Source organism: Marmota marmota, unplaced genomic scaffold (assembly GCF_001458135.2).
Source record: "Marmota marmota marmota unplaced genomic scaffold, marMar, whole genome shotgun sequence".
In the NCBI taxonomy this organism is placed as follows: Eukaryota; Metazoa; Chordata; class Mammalia; order Rodentia; family Sciuridae; genus Marmota; species Marmota marmota.
Window position 1 is genome coordinate 24,591,519 of NW_026000211.1, and position 21,498 is coordinate 24,613,016.

At 34.1% G+C, this 21,498-nt stretch overlaps 1 protein-coding gene across 1 annotated transcript in view; it reads left to right on the forward strand.

The window, feature by feature from the left end:
* Nek1 (NIMA related kinase 1) overlaps positions 1–21,498 on the forward strand; it is a 161,886-nt gene that overhangs the window by 108,268 nt on the left and 32,120 nt on the right. The window contains exons 24-26 of the mRNA XM_048791768.1: positions 7,181–7,333; positions 17,897–18,073; positions 21,270–21,387. Coding sequence (XP_048647725.1) covers positions 7,181–7,333; positions 17,897–18,073; positions 21,270–21,387 — 448 coding nt within the window. The remainder of the gene's footprint in view (positions 1–7,180; positions 7,334–17,896; positions 18,074–21,269; positions 21,388–21,498) is intronic.

The window sequence follows — 21,498 nt, forward strand, 5'->3', positions numbered from 1 at the left end:
CCTTAGTCCACTTTGAGTTGAGTTTTGTGTAAGGTGAGATAGAGGTTCAATTTTATTCTACTATATAAGGATTTCCAGTTTTCCCAGCTCCATTTGTCGAAGAGGCTATCTTTTCTCCAAAATAAGTTTATGGCATCTTTGACTAGTATGAGATTACTTTATTTATCTGGGTATGATTCTGTGTCTTCTTTTTTTTTTTCCATTGGTCTTCATGTCTGTCTGAGTGTCAATACCACACTGTTTTTGTTACTGTAGCTTTGTAGTATAATTAAAAGTCTGGTATTGTGATGCCTCCTGCTTCACTTTTCTCGCTAAGAATTGCTTTGTCTATTCTGGACCTCTTATTTTTCCAGATGAATTTCATGACTGTTTTTTCTGTTTCTATGAAGAATGTCATTAGAATTTTAATAGGAATTGCATTAAATCTGGATTGCACTTTTGGTAGTATGGCCACCTTCACAATATTACTTCTGCCTATCCAAGAACATGGGAGATCTTTCTATCTTCTAAGGTCTTTTTCAGTCTCTTTCTTACTGTTCTATAATCTTCATCAAAGAGATCTTTCATCTCTTTTGATAGACTGATTACCCAGGTTTTTGTTGTTGTTGTTGTTTTTGAAGCTATTATGAATGGTACCATTTGCCTGGTTTCTCTTAGAGCTGATTCATCATTGGTGTATAGGAATGCAATTCATTTATGGTTGTTAATTTTATATCCTCCTACTTCACTGAATTCATTTATGAATTCTAGTCGCTTTCTGGTGGATTTTTTTGAGTCTTCTAAATATAGAATCATGTCATGGGCAAATAGGGATAGTTTGAGTTCTTCTTCTTTCCTGTTTGTATCCCTTTAGTTACTTTCTTTGTCTAATTGCTCTGGCTAGGGATTCAAGGACTATATTGAGTAGAAATGCTACAGGGCATCCCTGTCATGTTCCAGTTTTTAGAGGGAATGCTTTTTATTTTTATTTTTTTAACTTGGAATGATGGTGGCCATGGGTTTAACATATATAGCTTTTATGATGTTGAGGTATGTTTATACTATCCTTATTTTTTTAGTATTTTGAGCATGAATGGTGCTGAATTTTGTCAAATGATTTTTCTGCATCTTTTGAGATACTTATATGATTCTTTTCTTTAAGTCTATTGATGTGATAAATTATATTCATTAATTTCCATTTGTTGAACCAGCCTTGAATCCCTGGAATGAACCCCACTTGACCATAGTGACCTGACTTTTTAATATGTTTTTATATGTGATTTAACTTTTCTTTCTTTGATGTGTCTTTGTCTGGTTTTGGTATCAGAGTGATACCAGCATTGTAGAACAAGTTTGGAAGGGTCCCTCTTTTTCCATTTCATGGAATAATTTGAGGAAGATTGGTGTTAGTTCTTTGAAGGTCTGGTAGAACATGGCTGAGAATCTGTCTGGTCCTGAGGTTTTCTTTGTTGGTAAGCTTCTGATAGTGTTTTCAATTTCACCGTTTGAAATTGATCTGTTTAAATTTTCTATATCCCCCTGATTCAATTTGGGTGGATATAGGTCTCTCAAAATTTGTTGATTATCTTCATGATTTTCTATTTCATTTGAGTATAGATTTTCAGAGTAGTTTTTGATGAATGTCGGCATTTCAATGGTGTCTGTTGTGGTATTTACGTTTTCATCACACATTTTAGAAATTTGAGATTACACTCTCTTTCTCCTTGTTAACCTGGCTAAGGATTTGTCAATTTTATTTATTTTTTCAACCAACCAACTCTTTCTTTGGTCAGTTTTTTTAAATTGCTCTGTTTGTTTTGTTTCAAGTTCTTTTGATTTCAGCTCTGATTTTAATTATTTCCCATCTTCTACTGCTTTGGGTGTTGATTTGTTCCTCTTTTTCTAGAGCTTTGAGATGTAATGTTAGGTTACTTATGTGGTGATTTTCTACTCGTTTAATGAGTGAACTCAATGCAAGGAACTTTCCTCTTATAACTGCATTCACAGTGTCCCAGAGATTTCGATGTTTTTTGCTATTCTCATTTGCCTCTAAGTATTTTTATTTTTTGATTTCATTTCTGATTTCTTCTGGTATACATTGGTCACTCAATAGCATATTGTTTAGTCTCCAGGAGTTAGAGTAGCTTCTATTTTTTATTTTATTGTTGATTTCTAGTTTCATTCCATTATGATCATATAAAATGCAAGGTATTATCTCTATTTTTTTTTATTACCTAAGAGTTGCTTTGTGGCCTAAGATATGATCTATTTTAGAGAAGAATCTGTGTGCGGCTGAGAAGAAAATGTATTCAGTCATTGATGGATGAAATATTCTATATATGTCTGTTGAGTCTAAATTATTAGTTGTGGTTTTTAGTTCTATAGCTTCTTTAGTCAGTTTTTGTTTGAAGGATCTATCCAACGATGAGAAGTATGTTAAAGTCACCCAGTATTATTGTGTTGTGGTCTATTTGGTTTTGAAATTGAGAAGAGTTTGTTTGATGTACGTAGATTCTCCATTGTTTGGGGCATAAATATTCACTATTGTTACATCTTGTTGGTGTATAGTTCCCTTCAGCAATATGAAATGGCCTTCTTTGTCCCTTCTGATTAATTTAATTTTGATTTGAAACCCACTTTATCTGATATGAAGACAGAAACCTCTGTTTGTTTACAACATCCGTGTCAGTCTGTGTATGTCTTTGTCTGTGAGGTGAGTAGTCTCTAGGAAACAGCACATTGTTGGGTCTTGTTTTTTAATTCAGTCTGCCAGTCTATGTCTTTTGATTGATGAGTTCAGGCCATTTACATTCAATGTTATTATTGAAAAATGGTTTTTATTCCCTGTCATTTTATTTCTGGTTTTTATTTGAATTAGTTTCTCCTTTGATTGGCTATTCTTCTAGTGTAGTTCCTCCCTTTGCCGGTTTTCTCTTTTATTTTTCATTTCTTCATCAAGAAATATTTTGCTAAGAGTGTTCTGTAGTGAAGCCTTTCTATTTGTGAATTATTTTAACTTTTGTTTACCATGGAAGGTTTTAATTTCATTGTCAGTTCTGAGTCTTGATATTTTGGGTTATAATATTCTTGGTTGACGTTCATTTTCTTGCAGAGATAGGTATATGTTAATCCATGACCGCCTAACTGGGTTAGAAGACAGCTGAGATCAGATTGGTTTTGCCTCTAAAAGTAACCTGTCATTTTTTTTCTGGCAACCTTTAAAGTTCTGCCCTTATTCTGTGTGCTGTGCATTTTCATAATAATGTGTCTTGGTGTGGGTCTGTTGTGATTTTGTACATTTGGTGTCCTGTAAGCCTCCTGTGTTTGATTTTCCATTTCATCCTTAAGGTTTTAGAAATTTTCAGATATTATTTCACTGAAAAGATTATGCATTCCTTTGGTCTGCATCTTCAGGCCTTCATCTATCCCAATAAATCTTAAATATCATATTTATTAGAATTTCTGTTCATGGTCTATTAACACCTTTCCTTCATGGTCAACTTTGTGTTTTCGTTGCCTGAAACTCTGGCTCACAATTCATTTGGTGTGCTGATGATGCCTTTCCATAAATTTTTAGTATAGTTTATTGATTCCTTCATTTTGAGGATTTCTGCTTGGTTGTCCCCCCCACCCCCAATCTCTCTCTCTTTATTCAAGTAATCTTTTGCTTCCTATATTTTCTCCCTTACATCATCTTTTCCCTCACAGATCATTTTGACTCTGAACATTCTAAACTCCTTCTCTCTCATCTCTTCCACTATTTTTTTGATAGATTCTTTTATTGAATTCTATTAGTTTGTTTGAGGTGTTTTTCTTGTTTGTTTGTTCATTTGTTTGTTTTGGTACCAGGGATTAAATTCAGGAGCACTCAACCAGTGAGCCACATCCACAGCCTTATTTTGTATTTTATTTAGAAACAGGGTCTTACTGAGTTTCTTAGCACCTTGCTTTTGAAGAGGTTGCTTTTAACTCAGGATCCTCCTGCCTCAGCCTCTCAAGCCACTGGCATTAGAAGCATGTGCCACTGCGCCCAGCTTTAAGTGATTTTTTTCAGTGAAGTTGCTTTTTCATGTTGTTTGTGTGTCTGCCCATTTGACAATATGGTTTTGAGTCAGTAGTGATTCAGAAGTTGCCCAGAGGTAACTTTTTTCTGAAATCACTGAACTACATCCCAGCCCTTTCTTTTAATTTTTAAATTTTGACACAGGGTCTCTAAGTTGCCTCGCTTGGCCTGGAATTCAGCAATTCCCCTGTCTCGCCTCCAGAGTTGCTGGGATTACAGTGCTGCACCCAGTTCCCGGCAGCCCAGGAGTACCTTTATCCTTTCCTTTCCCTTTAAATCTATTTGTGTGTTTATATTTAATGTTTATATTTAATATTTCTTATATTCAGAATATTTTTGGGTTTGCCTTTTTAAAAATACTCTTATAACCTTTAATGGTGTTTTTACACTACTTACAAGCAATAGAACGTTAAGTGTACCATTTTGTTATTTGTTTTCTGTTTGGACCTTCTATTTTTCTTCCCTATTCCTTTTTCCTCTTCTTTGCTCGTGAATTTTTTACAAGTTGAATATATTTTTGTCATTCCATTTTATCATTGATTTATTACCTCTAGCTCATTGTTCTATTTAATGTTTATTTTAGAGGTAGTAGTACCTTGAAATCACAATCTAATTTCAAGTGATTTAGTATACTTCAAGTGTAATGTAAGAACATCACAACAATATTCTTAAATTTATTCCCTCCCAACTTTTGTGCTATTGTTTTGGATTTTTGTTTTTTGTTTGTTTGGTTTTTTTACTTATGCTACATATCCCATAATATCTCAAAGTCATCTATCCTTTGAAGCAATTTAAATAATAATTACTGAGAAAAGGTTGTTTTCATCTATCATAATCTCACCATTTCCATTATTCTTTATTCTTTTGTGTAGGACAAATTTCTGTCCGTGGCCAGTCTTTTCTCTAGGTTGTTGAACATATGGAATTCAGCTATAATGACAATTATAAATGTTCTTGTCCATTAATATGGTCCTGTAATACTCCCTTTAAGACCTCTTACTGTGTAGTCCTGCTAGTGATGAATTGTTCTGGTTTTTATGTGTTTGTAAAAACTTATATTTTTCCTTTATTTTGCAAATATTCTAATTTTTAAATACTTTATTTTTGTTCCCCACTGTCTGTATTACTTGTGATGGGAAATTATCTCTTATTCTTATATATTGTCTTTTCTTTCCCCTGCTTTTCTGATTTTCCCTGTAACCTTGTTTGTAGTGAATTTGAATATGATGCCCTTGATGTCATTTTCATCATGTTTGTTTTGCTTGAGTTTTGTTGTTCTTCTTGGATTTATGAGTTTATAGTTTTCATCAAATTTGGAAAATTTGGGAGCATTTAGCTGTTCCAGGTTTGGGTTTTTGTTGTTGTTGTCCTTGTTTTTCTTTTTCTTTTTTCCTTTATCTTTGTTAATATTTTCCTTATTTTGAATTACCATGGCCAGTCTTTTCTTTATATTGTTGAACATACGGAATTCAGCTATAATGACAATTATAAATGTTCTTGTCCATTAATACGGTTCGTTTCAATTGTTCAGCTTTATTTTTTTTCTTTTATCACAGGTTGTATTCTGCTAGGGTGATTTTGGGGGGCCAAGCCTTATAAACTTCAATCTATGGTACATATGTTTTTGGGTTCCTATAAATATTCTTGACCTTTGTTTTGGGACGCAATTTACTTACTTGTGAATAACTTGACCCATTTAGATCTTGCTTTTAAGCTTTGTTAAGTGAAACAGAGCAGTGTTTAGTCTATTGCTAATCTTGCCTTAGCTAAGTCAACAACCTTTCTTAATAATTTGCCTGATGCCTTGTGAATTGTAAGTATTTCTTTTCCTGCTTAGAAATAAGAACTATTTCTGGCCCTGTGTAAACTCCAAAGTATTATTCCCTCTACTCCTTTTGGGTCTTTTCTCTGGACACCAGTAATTTTCTTACAAATGATATACTGATGTGCTTATTAGTGCTCAGCTAAAAACTTGAAATGGCTTTTTACAATTTTCCTGAGTTCTCTTTCTGTGTAACTTTCTATTCTTCATCACTACTATCTTGCAAACATTAGCCACTTTGGCCTCCCTAGGCTCTGTATTCTCATCTTAGAGAGACCACTGAGTCCACCTGAGTTTTCTCTCCATGCATTTACAGGGTTGAACTTTATATTCTTTTTTTTTCTTATATACATTCAATTGTATTGTTTCTTAAAGATTCTTTCCACTCAGTTGCATTGTTTTGGCATCTTTGTCAAACATCAGATGACTGGGGCTGGGGTTGTGGTTCAGCGGTAAAGCACTTGCCTAGCATGTGCGAGGCCCTGGGTTCAATCCTCAGCACCACATAAAAGTAAATAAATAAAATAAAGGTATTGTGTCCAACTACAACTAAAAAAAAAATACTTTTAGAAAAAAAAAATCAGATGACTTTAAAGGTATGGATCTGTTTCTGCGTTATCTGTTTAATCATCCTTTTAAAAATTAACTCCTAATTGGAGTCATGTTTGTTGGTTGTACAAAACTGAATATTACCTGCTATTTTTCATATACTTACTTTCATGGAACTGGTACCAAAGAAACTGTATGAACCATATAGTTTACAATTGAAAGGTTGTATAACTTATGCCCCATAATATATTGTATCTTGTGTATTACTCCTTGGTACCTATAGGCTTTATGTTTTACTACTAAATGTTCCAATGACTCAGACTTCAGTAGATAATTTTCTAGTTAATGCTTCACTAATTTTTTAAATTTTTAAAATATTTTTTCTTAGCTGTAGATGGACACAATACCTTTATTTTATTTTATTATTTTTATGTGATGCAGGGATCAAACCCAGTATGCTAGGCAAGTGCTCTACCACTGAGCCACAACCCTGGCCCGCTTCACTAAATTTTATTAAAATAGTTTACGCCAAATTGTTATTATCAAAAAGTGTCCAATGGTATATAAAATATAACAAATTTTACTAGAAATACTTTTTCTACTTTTAATCCACAAGCATATGTATCTTAATATTTATTCTCTGATATCTTTTGGATATAATTTTTTCTCCTTAAACAATCACTTAGATAAAAGACACCAAATCTGCCAGTGCAGATTTATTATTTCTATCATTGAAAATTACTTCTTTGTATTTTTTTTTTTTATAGAGCATACAGTGGGAGAAGTTGTTAAAATAGAACCTAGTGGATCTCCAAGAAAAGTCTGGGGTAAAAGCCCTGCAGATTCAGTTCTGAAGATACTTGGAGAGGCAGAACTACAACTCCAGACAGAATTATTAGAAAATACAACTATTAAAAGTGGTAAGCAGAAAGTAGTTGTTTTTCTATACTAGAAGTAATATTAAAAATTGAATTGTATGCTTTAAGATGTTTCCATTTAAAGTGAATTATTTGAAATGGATCATTTTTTGGTTGTAATAATATTTCACTAATACAGAGAATGATTTAATTTTCTGGGGAATTGATATACTACATGGTAGTGTCATGAGTTTTGACTCCTGTGGCCTGAACAGGATCTAAAGATAAAAGAAATAGGAAACTGGGCACACAGTAGTGCATGCCTGTTGGTTCAGCTACTCAAGAGGATTGTGCATTTGAGACAAGCCTGGGTAACATAGAAAGACCCTATCGTTAAAAAAAAAAAAAAAAAAAAAGGAATAGAAAATTTCATGGGGAAGCTGGAAATATCAGAACAATGTTTTCCATGAAGAAAAATATAGGAGCAATTTTAAAGATGAATGGTTTATGTTTTGATGTAGATTCAGGAATTCATTTGATGAAAAGATCAGTAGTAGTAATGATAGACATTATTCTAGGAGTGGGGAGGGAGAGTTATGAGGCAGAAGGAAAACTTTCATGATCTATGAGTCTTATGGGATTTGGTATTACAATTATACATAAGGAATAGTTTCTATATATATAACAAGTGTTTTCAAATTAAACAGCTTGTCCACATGATAAGTATGTTGAACGTAGTTTTCCTTTTTGGAAAAGTATGTCCAGGTGTGAGTGTGTGTGTGTGTGTGTGTGTATGTGTGTGTGTGAATTTTTGTGCTGTTTTTCTCTGTTGATCTTTGTCTCTCCCTAAAATTTATAGTGAAACTCATTCTGAAGCTCAAGGAGATAAGTCTATTGACATGTTCTGTAATGGCATTAGTTAGATGCTGAGAATTAGTGAAATGAGCCTATGCACATGTTACTGAAGGGGCAAAAGTAGGTTGCTATTTTCTTATTAAGGATGCATCTCTTAGCAATTAATCATTTTAATTTTTTTATATTAAGGGGAAAACACTTTGAATAAAGAAGAGTTAGTATAATTATTTGTTTGGATAAAGAGCAAAAACACAAAGTGTATAGACCTATAATTAATTTGTAATTAATTTGTTTAAACTCCTCAGGAAAATGTGTAGTTGTATGCTAACACTATCAAAAACAAAAATTCTAATAATTTAATACACCTTATTCTGGCCCGATTTTCATAATGCCTCAGGCTTTATTCCAGCATACAAATGTCTCCAGGATATAAAGACTTTCTTAAATAATGATAAAAATGTCAAATCTTTTTATAGTCTGAAAGTCCTATATATGTTCATGCCCTTTAGAAATATTTCTTTAAAAATATCAGATTCTGATTTCTCATATAAATTTTTATTACTTAAATGTATATAATTTGATGTACAATAAAACTTAAGCAGCCTAAAATAGGGCTTTCATTCTCCATGTTCACCATTATCTATCTACAGGAATAGCTTACTATTTGTCTGACTTTTTAAAATTTAGCTCTTCAACTATTTATTGAACACTTATTAGCTGTCCACACTATTATGTGTGATATGGTGAATTCACAAAGAAATAAAAATTCATATTTGAGCTCAAGAGGATAGAAAAAATGAAAACAAATAAATTATAACACTACATGAAAAGGGCAAGAATAAAAAGGATGCACAGTGTTCAAAGGTACTTCACAGATGTTTAAGTAAGTAACTTTATCTTGAAAAGTCAGGCTTGTTAGCTGCTCTCTTTTTTTATTTTTTCCCCAACTACATTTACTCAGAAGAATATGCTCTGTACTGGGATTTTAAGACAAAAAAGTGAGAATTCTTGGCATCGTAAATATAACATGTGTCAGAGTCTGTGTTAAAATGTTATATATGACATGTTCTGGGGCCACAGAGGAGGAAACTTTAATACAGTTGGACTAACAATAATATATTGGCCCTTTTGGATTAGGAAAATCCACAGAGAAAGCAAGTTATTTTGAGCTAAATCAAAGAAATTTTTTTAAAAGAACAATATTTAGTGCCAGTATATGCAAAGACACAGAGGTGTGGTTAATGCATTTGTGAGAGCCCCAGCTTTCTCAGCTTTGTGTGGAAAAAGTATGGGCTGTGGTTCTGATTCTGGCTCTGTCAGTTGCTAAGCAATCATGGGTAAGTTCCTTTAACATAGACATTCAGTTTCTCCCTATGTAGATTAGAAGCACTATCATCAAAGATTGTTTTTTGAATTAAAAGAGAGACTGTGATGTTCTGTAGTCTTCTAATTGTTTTGTCAGTGTCTTTTGTCATTTTGAGTCTCTGAAGCTCTCTTTGTAATTGATTATGTAGGAAGGACTACTGTGAACACTATACCCCAGAGATCTTGGTGTTTTGTCCCTAAGTTTGTCTTACAGCCTTGTTCTTGAAGATCAGTTTGAATAAATATAAAATCCTTGACTTTTTAAAATTTATTATCTTTAATATATGACATCACTATATTCTGGCATAAAGCATTTCAGTCAGAAAGTCCATAGACAGTATTATTTTCTTTCCTGGATAAGTGACTTAGTCTTTTTTCTCAAATATTCAAAGAGTATCTTTATTTTCTTCCTAGAAAAAGTCCAACTGTTTTCTTAAAGTCCAGTAGTTTTCAAAAGTCCAATATTTTTATATCAGCTGTCTTTTTAAATTTTAATATACGTTTTTTTAGAACAGTTTTATGTTTGCAGCAAAATTGAATAGAAAGTACAGAGATTTCTGATGAATACCCCTTTCTCCCACATATGCTCAGCCTTCCCACCATAAACATCCCACACCACAGCTGTAACATTTATTACATTTGATGAGCCAATATTGACATATTTATTGTCAGAATGCATAGCTTACATTAGGATTTGCTGTTCCTGTTGTAATTTCTATGGTTTTTTTGACAAATGAAGAGTGCCATGGATCCACCATTATAGAATCATACAAAATATACTGCTCTAAAAGTCTTCAGTGCTCTACCTGTTTATACCCCATCTCTGTCCTCTGTTTGATCATTTTACTGGCTGCATAGTTTTGTCTCTTCCAGAATGTCATGTAGTTGGAATCATGCAATATGTAGCATTTTTCAGAATGGATTCTCTCAGTAATATGCCCTGAAGGTTCTTCCATAACTTTTTGTCTTATAGTTCATTTCTTTATGACATTGTATGGATGTGCTACAGTTTACTTATCCATTTACCTAGAGAAGGACATCTTGGTTGATTCCAAGTTTGGACAATGATAAATAAAGAAGATTGTTATAAATAATCATGAATGTTTATATTATAAATAAAGATGATATAAACATTCATGTGCAGGTCTCTGTATATACATAGTTTTCAACTCGTATGGGTAAATATATGAAGGAACTTGATTGTTGGATCATATGGTTAGAACATGTTCAGTTTTTTAACAAATCATGCAACTTTTCCTACCAGCAATAAGAGATCCTCTTACTTGACATTCTCTCCAATATTTGCTGTTGTCAGTATTTTGGATTTGAGGCATTTAAATTTGTGTGTACTGGTATCTTGTTGGTGTTTAAATCCAATTCCATAATGATATATGATGCTGAACACCTTTTTTGTATGCTTCTTGACATATGCTTATTTGTTATTTGTTTATCTTCTTTGGTAAGTTATCTGTTACAATTTTTTACCATGTTTTAATTGTTAGTTTTGTTGTTGACCTTTAATAGTTTCTTGAATACTTTGCAAAAGACAACAGTACAAATATATATTTTTTCCCATGCTTGTGGCTTTATCTCCTCATTGTCTAATGTAGCACACATTGTTCAATTTAGTGAACTCTACCTTAACAATTCCTCCTCTTTCAGGTCATATGTTAGGTGTTGTATCTAAAATAAGTCATTTGCAAACCCAAAGTTATCTAGATTTTCTACTTCCAGCGTGGACTAAAAATTGCTGGGCCCTAGAGTTGAAGAAATGTAAGAGAAGCAGTTTAGAATGTTCAGAGTTAAACTGATCTGTGAGGGAAAAGATGATGTAAGGGAGAAAATATAGGAAGCAAAAGATTACTTGAATAAAGAGAGAGAGATTCTGGGGGGAAAAAAAATACACCAAGCAGAAATCCTCAAAATGAAGGAATCAATAAACCATATGGAAAATTTATTGGAAGGCATCATCAGCACACCAAATGAATTGTGAGCCAGAGTTTCAGGCAATGAAGACACAATATATACTCTAGAAAATAAAGTTGACCATGAAGGAAAGGTGTTAATAGATCATGAACAGAAATTCTAAGAAATATGAAATAATGTGAAAAGACCAAATTTAAGATTTATTGGGATAGATGGAAGGCCTGAAGATATAGACCAAAGGAATGCATAATCTTTTCAGTGAAATAATATCTGAAAATTTCTAAAACCTTAAGGATGAAATGGAAAATCAAACACAGGAGGCTTACAGGACACCAAATGTACAAAATCACAACAGACCCACACCAAGACACATTATTATGAAAATGCACAGCACACAGAATAAGGGCAGAACTTTAAAGGTTGCCAGAAAAAAAATGACAGGTTACTTTTAGAGGCAAAACCAATCTGATCTCAGCTGTCTTCTAACCCAGTTAGGCGGTCATGGATTAACATATACCTATCTCTGCAAGAAAATGAACGTCAACCAAGAATATTATAACCCAAAATATCAAGACTCAGAACTGACAATGAAATTAAAACCTTCCATGGTAAACAAAAGTTAAAATAATTCACAAATAGAAAGGCTTCACTACAGAACACTCTTAGCAAAATATTTCTTGATGAAGAAATGAAAAATAAAAGAGAAAACCGGCAAAGGGAGGAACTACACTAGAAGAATAGCCAATCAAAGGAGAAACTAATTCAAATAAAAACCAGAAATAAAATGACAGGGAATAAAAACCATTTTTCAATAATAACATTGAATGTAAATGGCCTGAACTCATCAATCAAAAGACATAGACTGGCAGACTGAATTAAAAAACAAGACCCAACAATGTGCTGTTTCCTAGAGACTACTCACCTCACAGACAAAGACATACACAGACTGACACGGATGTTGTAAACAAACAGAGGTTTCTGTCTTCATATCAGATAAAGTGGGTTTCAAATCAAAATTAAATTAATCAGAAGGGACAAAGAAGGCCATTTCATATTGCTGAAGGGAACTATACACCAACAAGATGTAACAATAGTGAATATTTATGCCCCAAACAATGGAGAATCTACGTACATCAAACAAACTCTTCTCAATTTCAAAACCAAATAGACCACAACACAATAATACTGGGTGACTTTAACATACTTCTCATCGTTGGATAGATCCTTCAAACAAAAACTGACTAAAGAAGCTATAGAACTAAAAACCACAACTAATAATTTAGACTCAACAGACATATATAGAATATTTCATCCATCAATGACTGAATACATTTTCTTCTCAGCCGCACACAGATTCTTCTCTAAAATAGATCATATCTTAGGCCACAAAGCAACTCTTAGGTAATAAAAAAAAATAGAGATAATACCTTGCATTTTATATGATCATAATGGAATGAAACTAGAAATCAACAATAAAATAAAAAATAGAAGCTACTCTAACTCCTGGAGACTAAACAATATGCTATTGAGTGACCAATGTATACCAGAAGAAATCAGAAATGAAATCAAAAAATAAAAATACTTAGAGGCAAATGAGAATAGCAAAAAACATCGAAATCTCTGGGACACTGTGAATGCAGTTATAAGAGGAAAGTTCCTTGCATTGAGTTCACTCATTAAACGAGTAGAAAATCACCACATAAGTAACCTAACATTACATCTCAAAGCTCTAGAAAAAGAGGAACAAATCAACACCCAAAGCAGTAGAAGATGGGAAATAATTAAAATCAGAGCTGAAATCAAAAGAACTTGAAACAAAACAAACAGAGCAATTTAAAAAAACTGACCAAAGAAAGAGTTGGTTGGTTGAAAAAATAAATAAAATTGACAAATCCTTAGCCAGGTTAACAAGGAGAAAGAGAGTGTAATCTCAAATTTCTAAAATGTGTGATGAAAACGTAAATACCACAACAGACACCATTGAAATGCCGACATTCATCAAAAACTACTCTGAAAATCTATACTCAAATGAAATAGAAAATCATGAAGATAATCAACAAATTTTGAGAGACCTATATCCACCCAAATTGAATCAGGGGGATATAGAAAATTTAAACAGATCAATTTCAAACGGTGAAATTGAAAACACTATCAGAAGCTTACCAACAAAGAAAACCTCAGGACCAGATTCTCAGCCATGTTCTACCAGACCTTCAAAGAACTAACACCAATCTTCCTCAAATTATTCCATGAAATGGAAAAAGAGGGACCCTTCCAAACTTGTTCTACAATGCTGGTATAAGGAAAGAAAACTTCAGACCAATATCCCTGATGAACATAGATTTTAAAAATTTTAAGAAAATACTGGCAAATTGCATTTAAAAAGATAGTGCACCATAATCAGGTGGGGTTCATTCCAGGGAAGCAAGGTTGATTCAACATCTGGAAATCAATAAACATAATTCATCACATCAATAGACTTTGAAGGTAAGAATCACATGGTTATCTCAATAGATGCAGAAAAATCATTTGACAAAATTCAGCATCCATTCTTGCTCCAAACACTAGAAGAACTAGGAATAGTAATAATATACCTAAACATTGTAAAAGATATATATGTTAAACCCAAGGCCAACATCAGTCTAAATGAAAAAAATAATTGAAAACATTCCCTTTAAAAACTGGTACAAGGCAGGGATGCCATGTTTCACCACTTCTATTCAACATAGTTTTTGAAACCCTAGCCAGAGCAATTAGAAAGTAGAAAGAAATTAAAGGGCTATGAATTGGAAAAGAAGAACTCAAACTATCCCTATTTGCTGATGACATGATTCTATATTTAGAAGACCCCCCCAAAAAAATAACCAGAAAGTTTCTAGAACTCCTAAATTCATTCAGCATAGTACAGGATATAAAATTAACACCCATAAATCAATTGTGTTCTATATATGAGTGATGAATCAACTGAAAGAGAAATTAATAAAACTATCCCATTCATAATAGTCTCGAAAAAATAAAATATATAGGAATCAATCAAAAGAGGTGAAAGAACTCTACAATGAAAATCATAGTCTACTAAAGAAAGACATTGATTAAGATCTTAGAAGATGGACAGATCTAAGTTCTTGAATAAGCCGAATTAATATTGTCAAAGTGGCCATACTAGAAAAAGCCTTATAAGGATCTATTGCAATTCCTATTAAAATCCCAATGACAATCTTCACAGAAATAGAAATAACAGTCTTGAAATTCATTTGGAAAAATAAGAGACTCAGAATAGCCAAAGCAATCCTTAGCAAGAAAAGTGAAACAAGAGGCATCATAATACCAAACTGTCGGGGTTTTTAGCCCCCCATCTCCTCCTGACCTGCAGGAGAAGCAGGGAAAGCACGCCCCGACCAGGACAAGCCAAGAAAGGTAAAGGTCGACTGGCCACCCACACCCAGCCCTCCCTCGCCAGAGGACAATCAGAAGTGCCAGGGAGAACAGTCAAAGCAGGATTTCGTTTAATGAGGAAGTACACACAGCTTATATACTGCACAGGAGCCAATCAGAATAAAGGTCAGAGGGGTGGAGCAAGTTCACGTGTACACCCATCCCATAGTCTGTAAGGGAAGGAATGAGCTGTCGAAGAAGGCGGAAGAGTCCTGGACCTATCCTGGATGTGGTCCGCCTCCTCCATCACCCCCCACAGCAGCGCCTCCTGGCTGATCACCAGAAGCCATCCCAGCTACATGTGCCGCCTCAAGACCAGGAAGCAGGCAACCATGCCCTATACCAGACCTTAAATTATACTACAGAGCTACAAACAGTGTGGTTTTTGAACCAAAATAGACATGAAAACCAATGAAACAGAATAGAAGACACAGACTCATACCCACAATACAGTTATCTCATACTAAAAAAAGATGCCATAAACATATTTTAGAGAAAAGATAGCCTCTTCAACATATGATTCTGGGAAAACTGGAAGTCTGAATGTAGCAAAATGAAATTAGACCCCTATTTCTCACTCTGCACAAAACTCAAAAGTGGATTGAGGCCCTGGCCATTAGACCAGAGAACCTGCTCCTACTAGATTATATAGGCCCAACTTTCCATCATATCAGCTTAGGCACCAACTTCTCAACAAGACTTGAAGCGCACAAGAAGTAAAATCAAGAATCAATAAATGGGATGTTATCAAACTAAAAAGCTTCTTCACATCAAATGAAACAATCAAGAACATGACAAGAGAGCCTCCAGAATCTGAGAAAATCTTTGCCACCTGGACCTCAGATAGAGCATTAATCTCTAGGATATATAAAGGACTCAAAAACCTTAACACCAAAAGAACAAGTAGCCTAGTCAATAAATGGGAAAAGGCACTGAAAAGACACTTCACAGAAGAAATACAAATATATGAAAAAAAAAGTGCAACATCTATCAATTAGAAAAATGCAAATTGAAACTACACTGAGATTCCCTCTCATTCCTAGCAGATTGGCAGTAATCAAGAATACCGTCAACAGTAAATTGGATGTGCAGAAACGAGTACACTCATCCGTTGCTGGTTGGACAATTGGTACAACCACTCTGGAAAGCAGAGATTTCTCATAAAAATAAAAGAGATTCCTCATAAAACTTGGAATGGAACCACCATTTGACCCAGTTAACCCACTCTTCAACGTGTACCCAAGTAATTTAAAAATCAAGATACTATTGTGAGGTAGCCACATCAGTATTTATAGCAGGTCAATTCACAAAAGTATAGGTGCCCTTTAACAGATGAATGGATAAAGAAAATGTGAGATTATATATATACACACACACACACACACATATATATATATATGGAATATTACTCAGCCATAAAGAAGAATGAAATTATGGCATTTGCTGGTAAATGGATGGAGCTGGAGAATATTATGCTAAATGAAATAAACCAATCCCAAAAAACCAACAGTCTAATGGTCTCTCTGATATGCGGATGCTAATACACAATAAGGGTGGTGGTGAGGGAAGAATAGAAGTTCATTAGATTTTATTGATTATTTTATTCATTCCCCTTTGATAGGGGAATGAAGGGAAGAGAGGGTGATGGGAATATGAAAGACCATAGAATGAAGTGAAAATTATGAATTAACAAAAAATTAACATTATGAATATGTTCATATATGAATACATGACCAGTGTATCTCTATATCATGTACAACCACAAAATGGGAAGTTATACTCCACGTATGTTTAATATGTCAAAATACGTTCTACTGTCATGCATAACTAAAAATAACTAAAATAACTAAAAATAACAAATTAAAAAAAAATTAAGAAAGAACTATGTTGACATGGATATCAGGCATACCACACCAATTCCTTCCAGAGGCAGCACCCTCAGTGACCTCCCCTTAGCCTTTACGTCTATAGGTCCCACCACCATTTAACCTTTAACCACCTTAACACTTACCTCTGAAGGTTTTCAATACTTGAGTCTTCAAAACAATATCTAAACCATATGTAGAATGATAAATTAAAACTGAGGCCAATGAGCATGGATTTCTCATGTTCTCCAAGCATTTCAGCCAGGTGTTGCAGATATGGTAGGCCCACAAATGCATATATGTGGAAATGGGTTTTTTGCCACTTGAGTACAATAAAGTGAGTACAATGAGTTGAGGGTGTATGCAAAAAAAAATAATTGTAATGATGACCTTTAAATGGATCTTAATGGGGATGATGGAGAAGGAAGATGTGGCAGGATCAGTGCATTGTAGGCAATTGCAGGGTAAAAATATTTTCAGAGTTGGAGTAGTTGAGGGAGATAACTACAAAAATAGAATATTAGAGACTGGAGAGTGTAGAACTTAAAACTGGAAATTCTCAGGAACTGTAATTTATGATAAAATCTCCTTGATTTGACCGATGGAGTGACCAAACTAGAGTGAAGATAGAGGTACAGTGAAATTCAGCGAACTATGTGTAGATATTGGAAGGATTGTTGTTGCAAATATAGACATTGTCTAATTAGTTATGACAGCATTAGTATTGGAAAGATGGTGAGTCAGAAAGTAAAATGTTCATTCAATGAAGAAGAATACCTTGAGGGTAGATAACTGCAATAAGTTAATATGTGATAAATCCATTCTCTCCTGCCATGAGTTGACAGTATAAAGAGCTTCCGAGCAATTAAAAGTAACTAGTAGTTTTACATATGAACAAAAACAATTAGTTAATTTTTAAAATGCTATTCTGATATACATGTATTTACTTCACCCAAAAAACAAAAAAAAAGAATGTCAACCTTGTTAACCACCCTAGAAATCATATACAATTGAAATAAAATTTGACCGTCATATATCTTATCATTTATTAATTTCTAGTCAATAGCAGAACTTAACTAATACGTACCTATTGGAAGAATGCATTTTTTAACCTGGCTCTAAAAGTTATAACAAATAAAATTCAAATCATTTTGAGAGCATTCATTTTTTGTTTCTACAGAGATTTCTTCTGAAGGAGAAAAATACACACCCTTAATTATTGGAGAAGAAACAATACAGTGTGTTTCACATGAAATAAATCCATCAGCTTCTGTTGACTCTTCCATCGATACAAAAAGTCCTAAGTTTAGTGAGACATCTCCACAGATATCAATGAAACCAGAAGGAAATATAGAAGGTATGTTTTAATACCTCAAAATAAGCTAGATTTGATTTACTCATACTTAAATCTCTTTTTTATAAACAGATCATCGAGATTCGTGTATATGTTTGGATAATTCACCTCAAATTAAGTTTGCTGTTTTTATACTTTTATTTTATACTGGCCATGGTTTATTATCTTATGTGTCAGAGATTGAATTAAAGCTTGGCTCAGATGATTTTTTCCAATTCGTGTTCCCTTATTTGAAAGATCGCTTGGTATGGTATTCAGCTGGCAGTGAGGCCATCTAAAGGATCCAAGATGGCTTTACTGCTGTCTTGTAAGGTGCAGCTAGAAGGCTGAATTAAGATGGGCCTCCCTCCCTTTCCATGGAATCTCAGAGCCATTCTGTGACTCTTTCTAGTAAGATAGTCTGACTTGTTTTCAAGGGCCCAGAGCTAGATTCAAAGAGAGAGAAGCAGGACCCACTTCCCAAGGGAAGAGTGTTAAAGAATTTGCAGCCATCTCACAGATGCTGAGGTGAAAGCTGCTTGTTCTCTGAAAAGCTAGTCAGAGAATTGGCACAATATCACTTCTGTCATGCTCCCTTGGTCAAAACCAGCACAGGGGAAACAGGAATCACTTCTCAAAGAATTTTAAAGAATTTGTAGCCATATTTAATCTGCCGTAGTCTGCCCTCTGCCTTCAAATTTTTACATTCTTCCCATGTTTAAAATATGCTCAGCCCTCTCAACACCTCGTCTCATTATGACAGCTCAGAGCCAAAGGGTGATGCTAGAAGAGTCAGGCCCCTATGTTGAGTTTTCTTGGGTACCATTCCTCAAGTATTCTCAATCTGGAGACCTGTAAGTTAAAAAGTCAATTTAATTGCCTTCTACATATCAATATTAAATGGTGAGACAGGCCTAAAGACTTGTTTTCAAAACCAGGGAAGATGGGAAGCACATAGTTGCCATTGGTTTGATGGAAATTCTGACATCCGGCCAGAAGTACTGTTAGCCCGCTTTCATGGCACCAAACACTGATGCCCTCAAGGACCTTTTTTTTGGTAGTGCTGGGGATACAACCCAGGCCCTTGTTCATAGGAGGCAGGCACTCTACCAACTGAGCTATATCCCCAGCCCCCTCAAGGGTTCTTTTCTGAACAGTTGTTCCTTTCAGTCTGAGCTGGTGTGCATACACAAGTAGAACTTTTTTTTGTCTATGAAGTTGCTCTGAGACAGTACTCTTTAGTCTTTATAAATCCTTTTGTGCAGCAAAAAGGGTCTGTAAGGTATGTCTTAATATTCCTGTGCCAAAACAGAAGAGCTTATGGTCTTACCCTTGACTTCTTCTTTGCCATGAGGCCACATTTTACTGCCCTATATTAACTCTTCGTCATGAGGTTATGTCTTCCTTTGAAATGCTTTTGCTACCTGAAAGGAATTATTCTGGGCCCTCTGTATCTCTTCTAAAATCTGTTCATAATTTAAAGAGTTTTTTTTCTTCAATTAAGCTGTTATCTTCTACTCTGATAAGGCTGGTAGCAGAAGTTAGCTAGTACCTTCAATGTTCAGCATTGATAGCTAGCTCCTTAATTAGGTCACCAAATCCATAAAGTTTCTTTTCTATCCTCCTTATTATTGTAGGTACCAAGTTTCCTATTTCTGTGTAGCAAGAATCCCTTTTTCTCCAGCCTCCACTAGCATTTTTCTACTGGTCAGTCTCCCATCAGCAGTCTTTATGAAGCCCTTCCAACTTATGCCTGCTGCTGAGCCCCAAAGCCAGTGCACTTTATAAGCTTTTATATCTGCACCAACTTTCAGATATGTAGTTGTTTCAATTGCTATAACACAAATTATTCCTAAAACTTAGCTTAAAACAGCTATTTTATTTTATCTCATACATTTATGAGTCAGGAATTGGGAAGGTTCTTCTGCTCCATGTGGCATCAACTGATATCATTCACTGGTGTTCAACCATCAGCTGGGCTTATCTGAAAGGTGCAAGAAGACATTGTTCTTGTGCCTGTCTTCTTGGTGGGGCTCAGTTGGGTCCCCTTTCTTCATTTTAATCTTAGAGCATTGCCATATGGTTTTTCCAAAGTTGTTGAATTTCTTTCATGATGGCTTAGGCTTCCAGATGCCAAGCAGAAGCTGCCAGTTCTCTTAAAGATTTAGCCTGAAATTCGCACAGCTTTACTCCCACTGTATTCAATTAGTCAAGGCAATCACAGAGCCAACCAAAATCAAAGAGTAAGAGAAACACAGCTCACTCTAGATAAGAAGAATGTTAAAGACCTTTGCATTCTGTGACCATTCACCACAGTAACTTAAATAATTTTATTCATTAGAGTCATAGTTACTAATACTTGTTATGGTGTGTGTGTGTGTGTGTGTGTGTGTGTGTGTGTATGTTCTTCAAAAATTCCATGTTGATATCTAATCCCCAATGTGATAGTATTTGGAGGTGCAGCCTTTGGGAAGTAGTAAGGCCATGAGGGTGGAGTGTCAAAATGGTCTTAGTGTCAGAAGAGGAGGCCTACAACAGAAGCAGCATCCTAGTTATTAGTTGTTTGAAAGTGTAGGAGAATTTAGTGCACTCCAGTTACGTTCTCTGTATCCTTAGAAAAATCCAGGTAATAGTTCTACTCCTTTTTTTTTTTCCCCTGTTTTGGTTGTTGAAAGATTTTTTTTAATGTTTTTTTTAGTTGTAGATGGATACTATCTTTATTTTATTTATTTATTTTTATATGGTGCTGAGGATCGAACCCAGTGCCTCACACATGCAAGGCAAATGCTCTACCACTAAGCTACAGCCTTGGCCCCAATTGTTGAAAGATTTTAAGATTTAAATTTCTTCTATGATATCATAATGTATTCTTACATACTTATTACCACAGATGTCCATATTCTTTCACTTAGTTTTTATACCTTCTTTAAACCAATTTACATATTACTAAAATTTTAATAAAGAGAAAATTTTTCTGTAATGAAAAATACTTATTTGGAATATTTTTATTATAGTGAAAAGGCTGAAAAATTAATGTGTCTTTTCAGAAATAAATAGAGTTAATACAATAACAAAGATAAAGACTGACAGATAAAATATTTGATTTTTCTATTATAATTAATATATTAGTCTAAAAATAGTAATATTTTCTAAATGTTTATTCATATTCTTTCAACAAACTGTGCTTTGACCCATTTCTTATTCTGTTTTTCCTTTGCAGAACCTGATTTGGAAACAGAAGTTCTACAAGAACCAAGTAGGAAAAACAAAGATGGGAGCTTGCCTTGTATTGTTACTGATGTGTGGATTAGTGAGGAAAAAGAGACAAAGGAAACTAAGTATGTTGTATCTTTTTTCTTACATTTCAAGACCCTTTTATAATACTTTTAAAAAATACTGTAATGACCTAATATTGTAATTTAATATCCTAATATTACAATACCCCATAA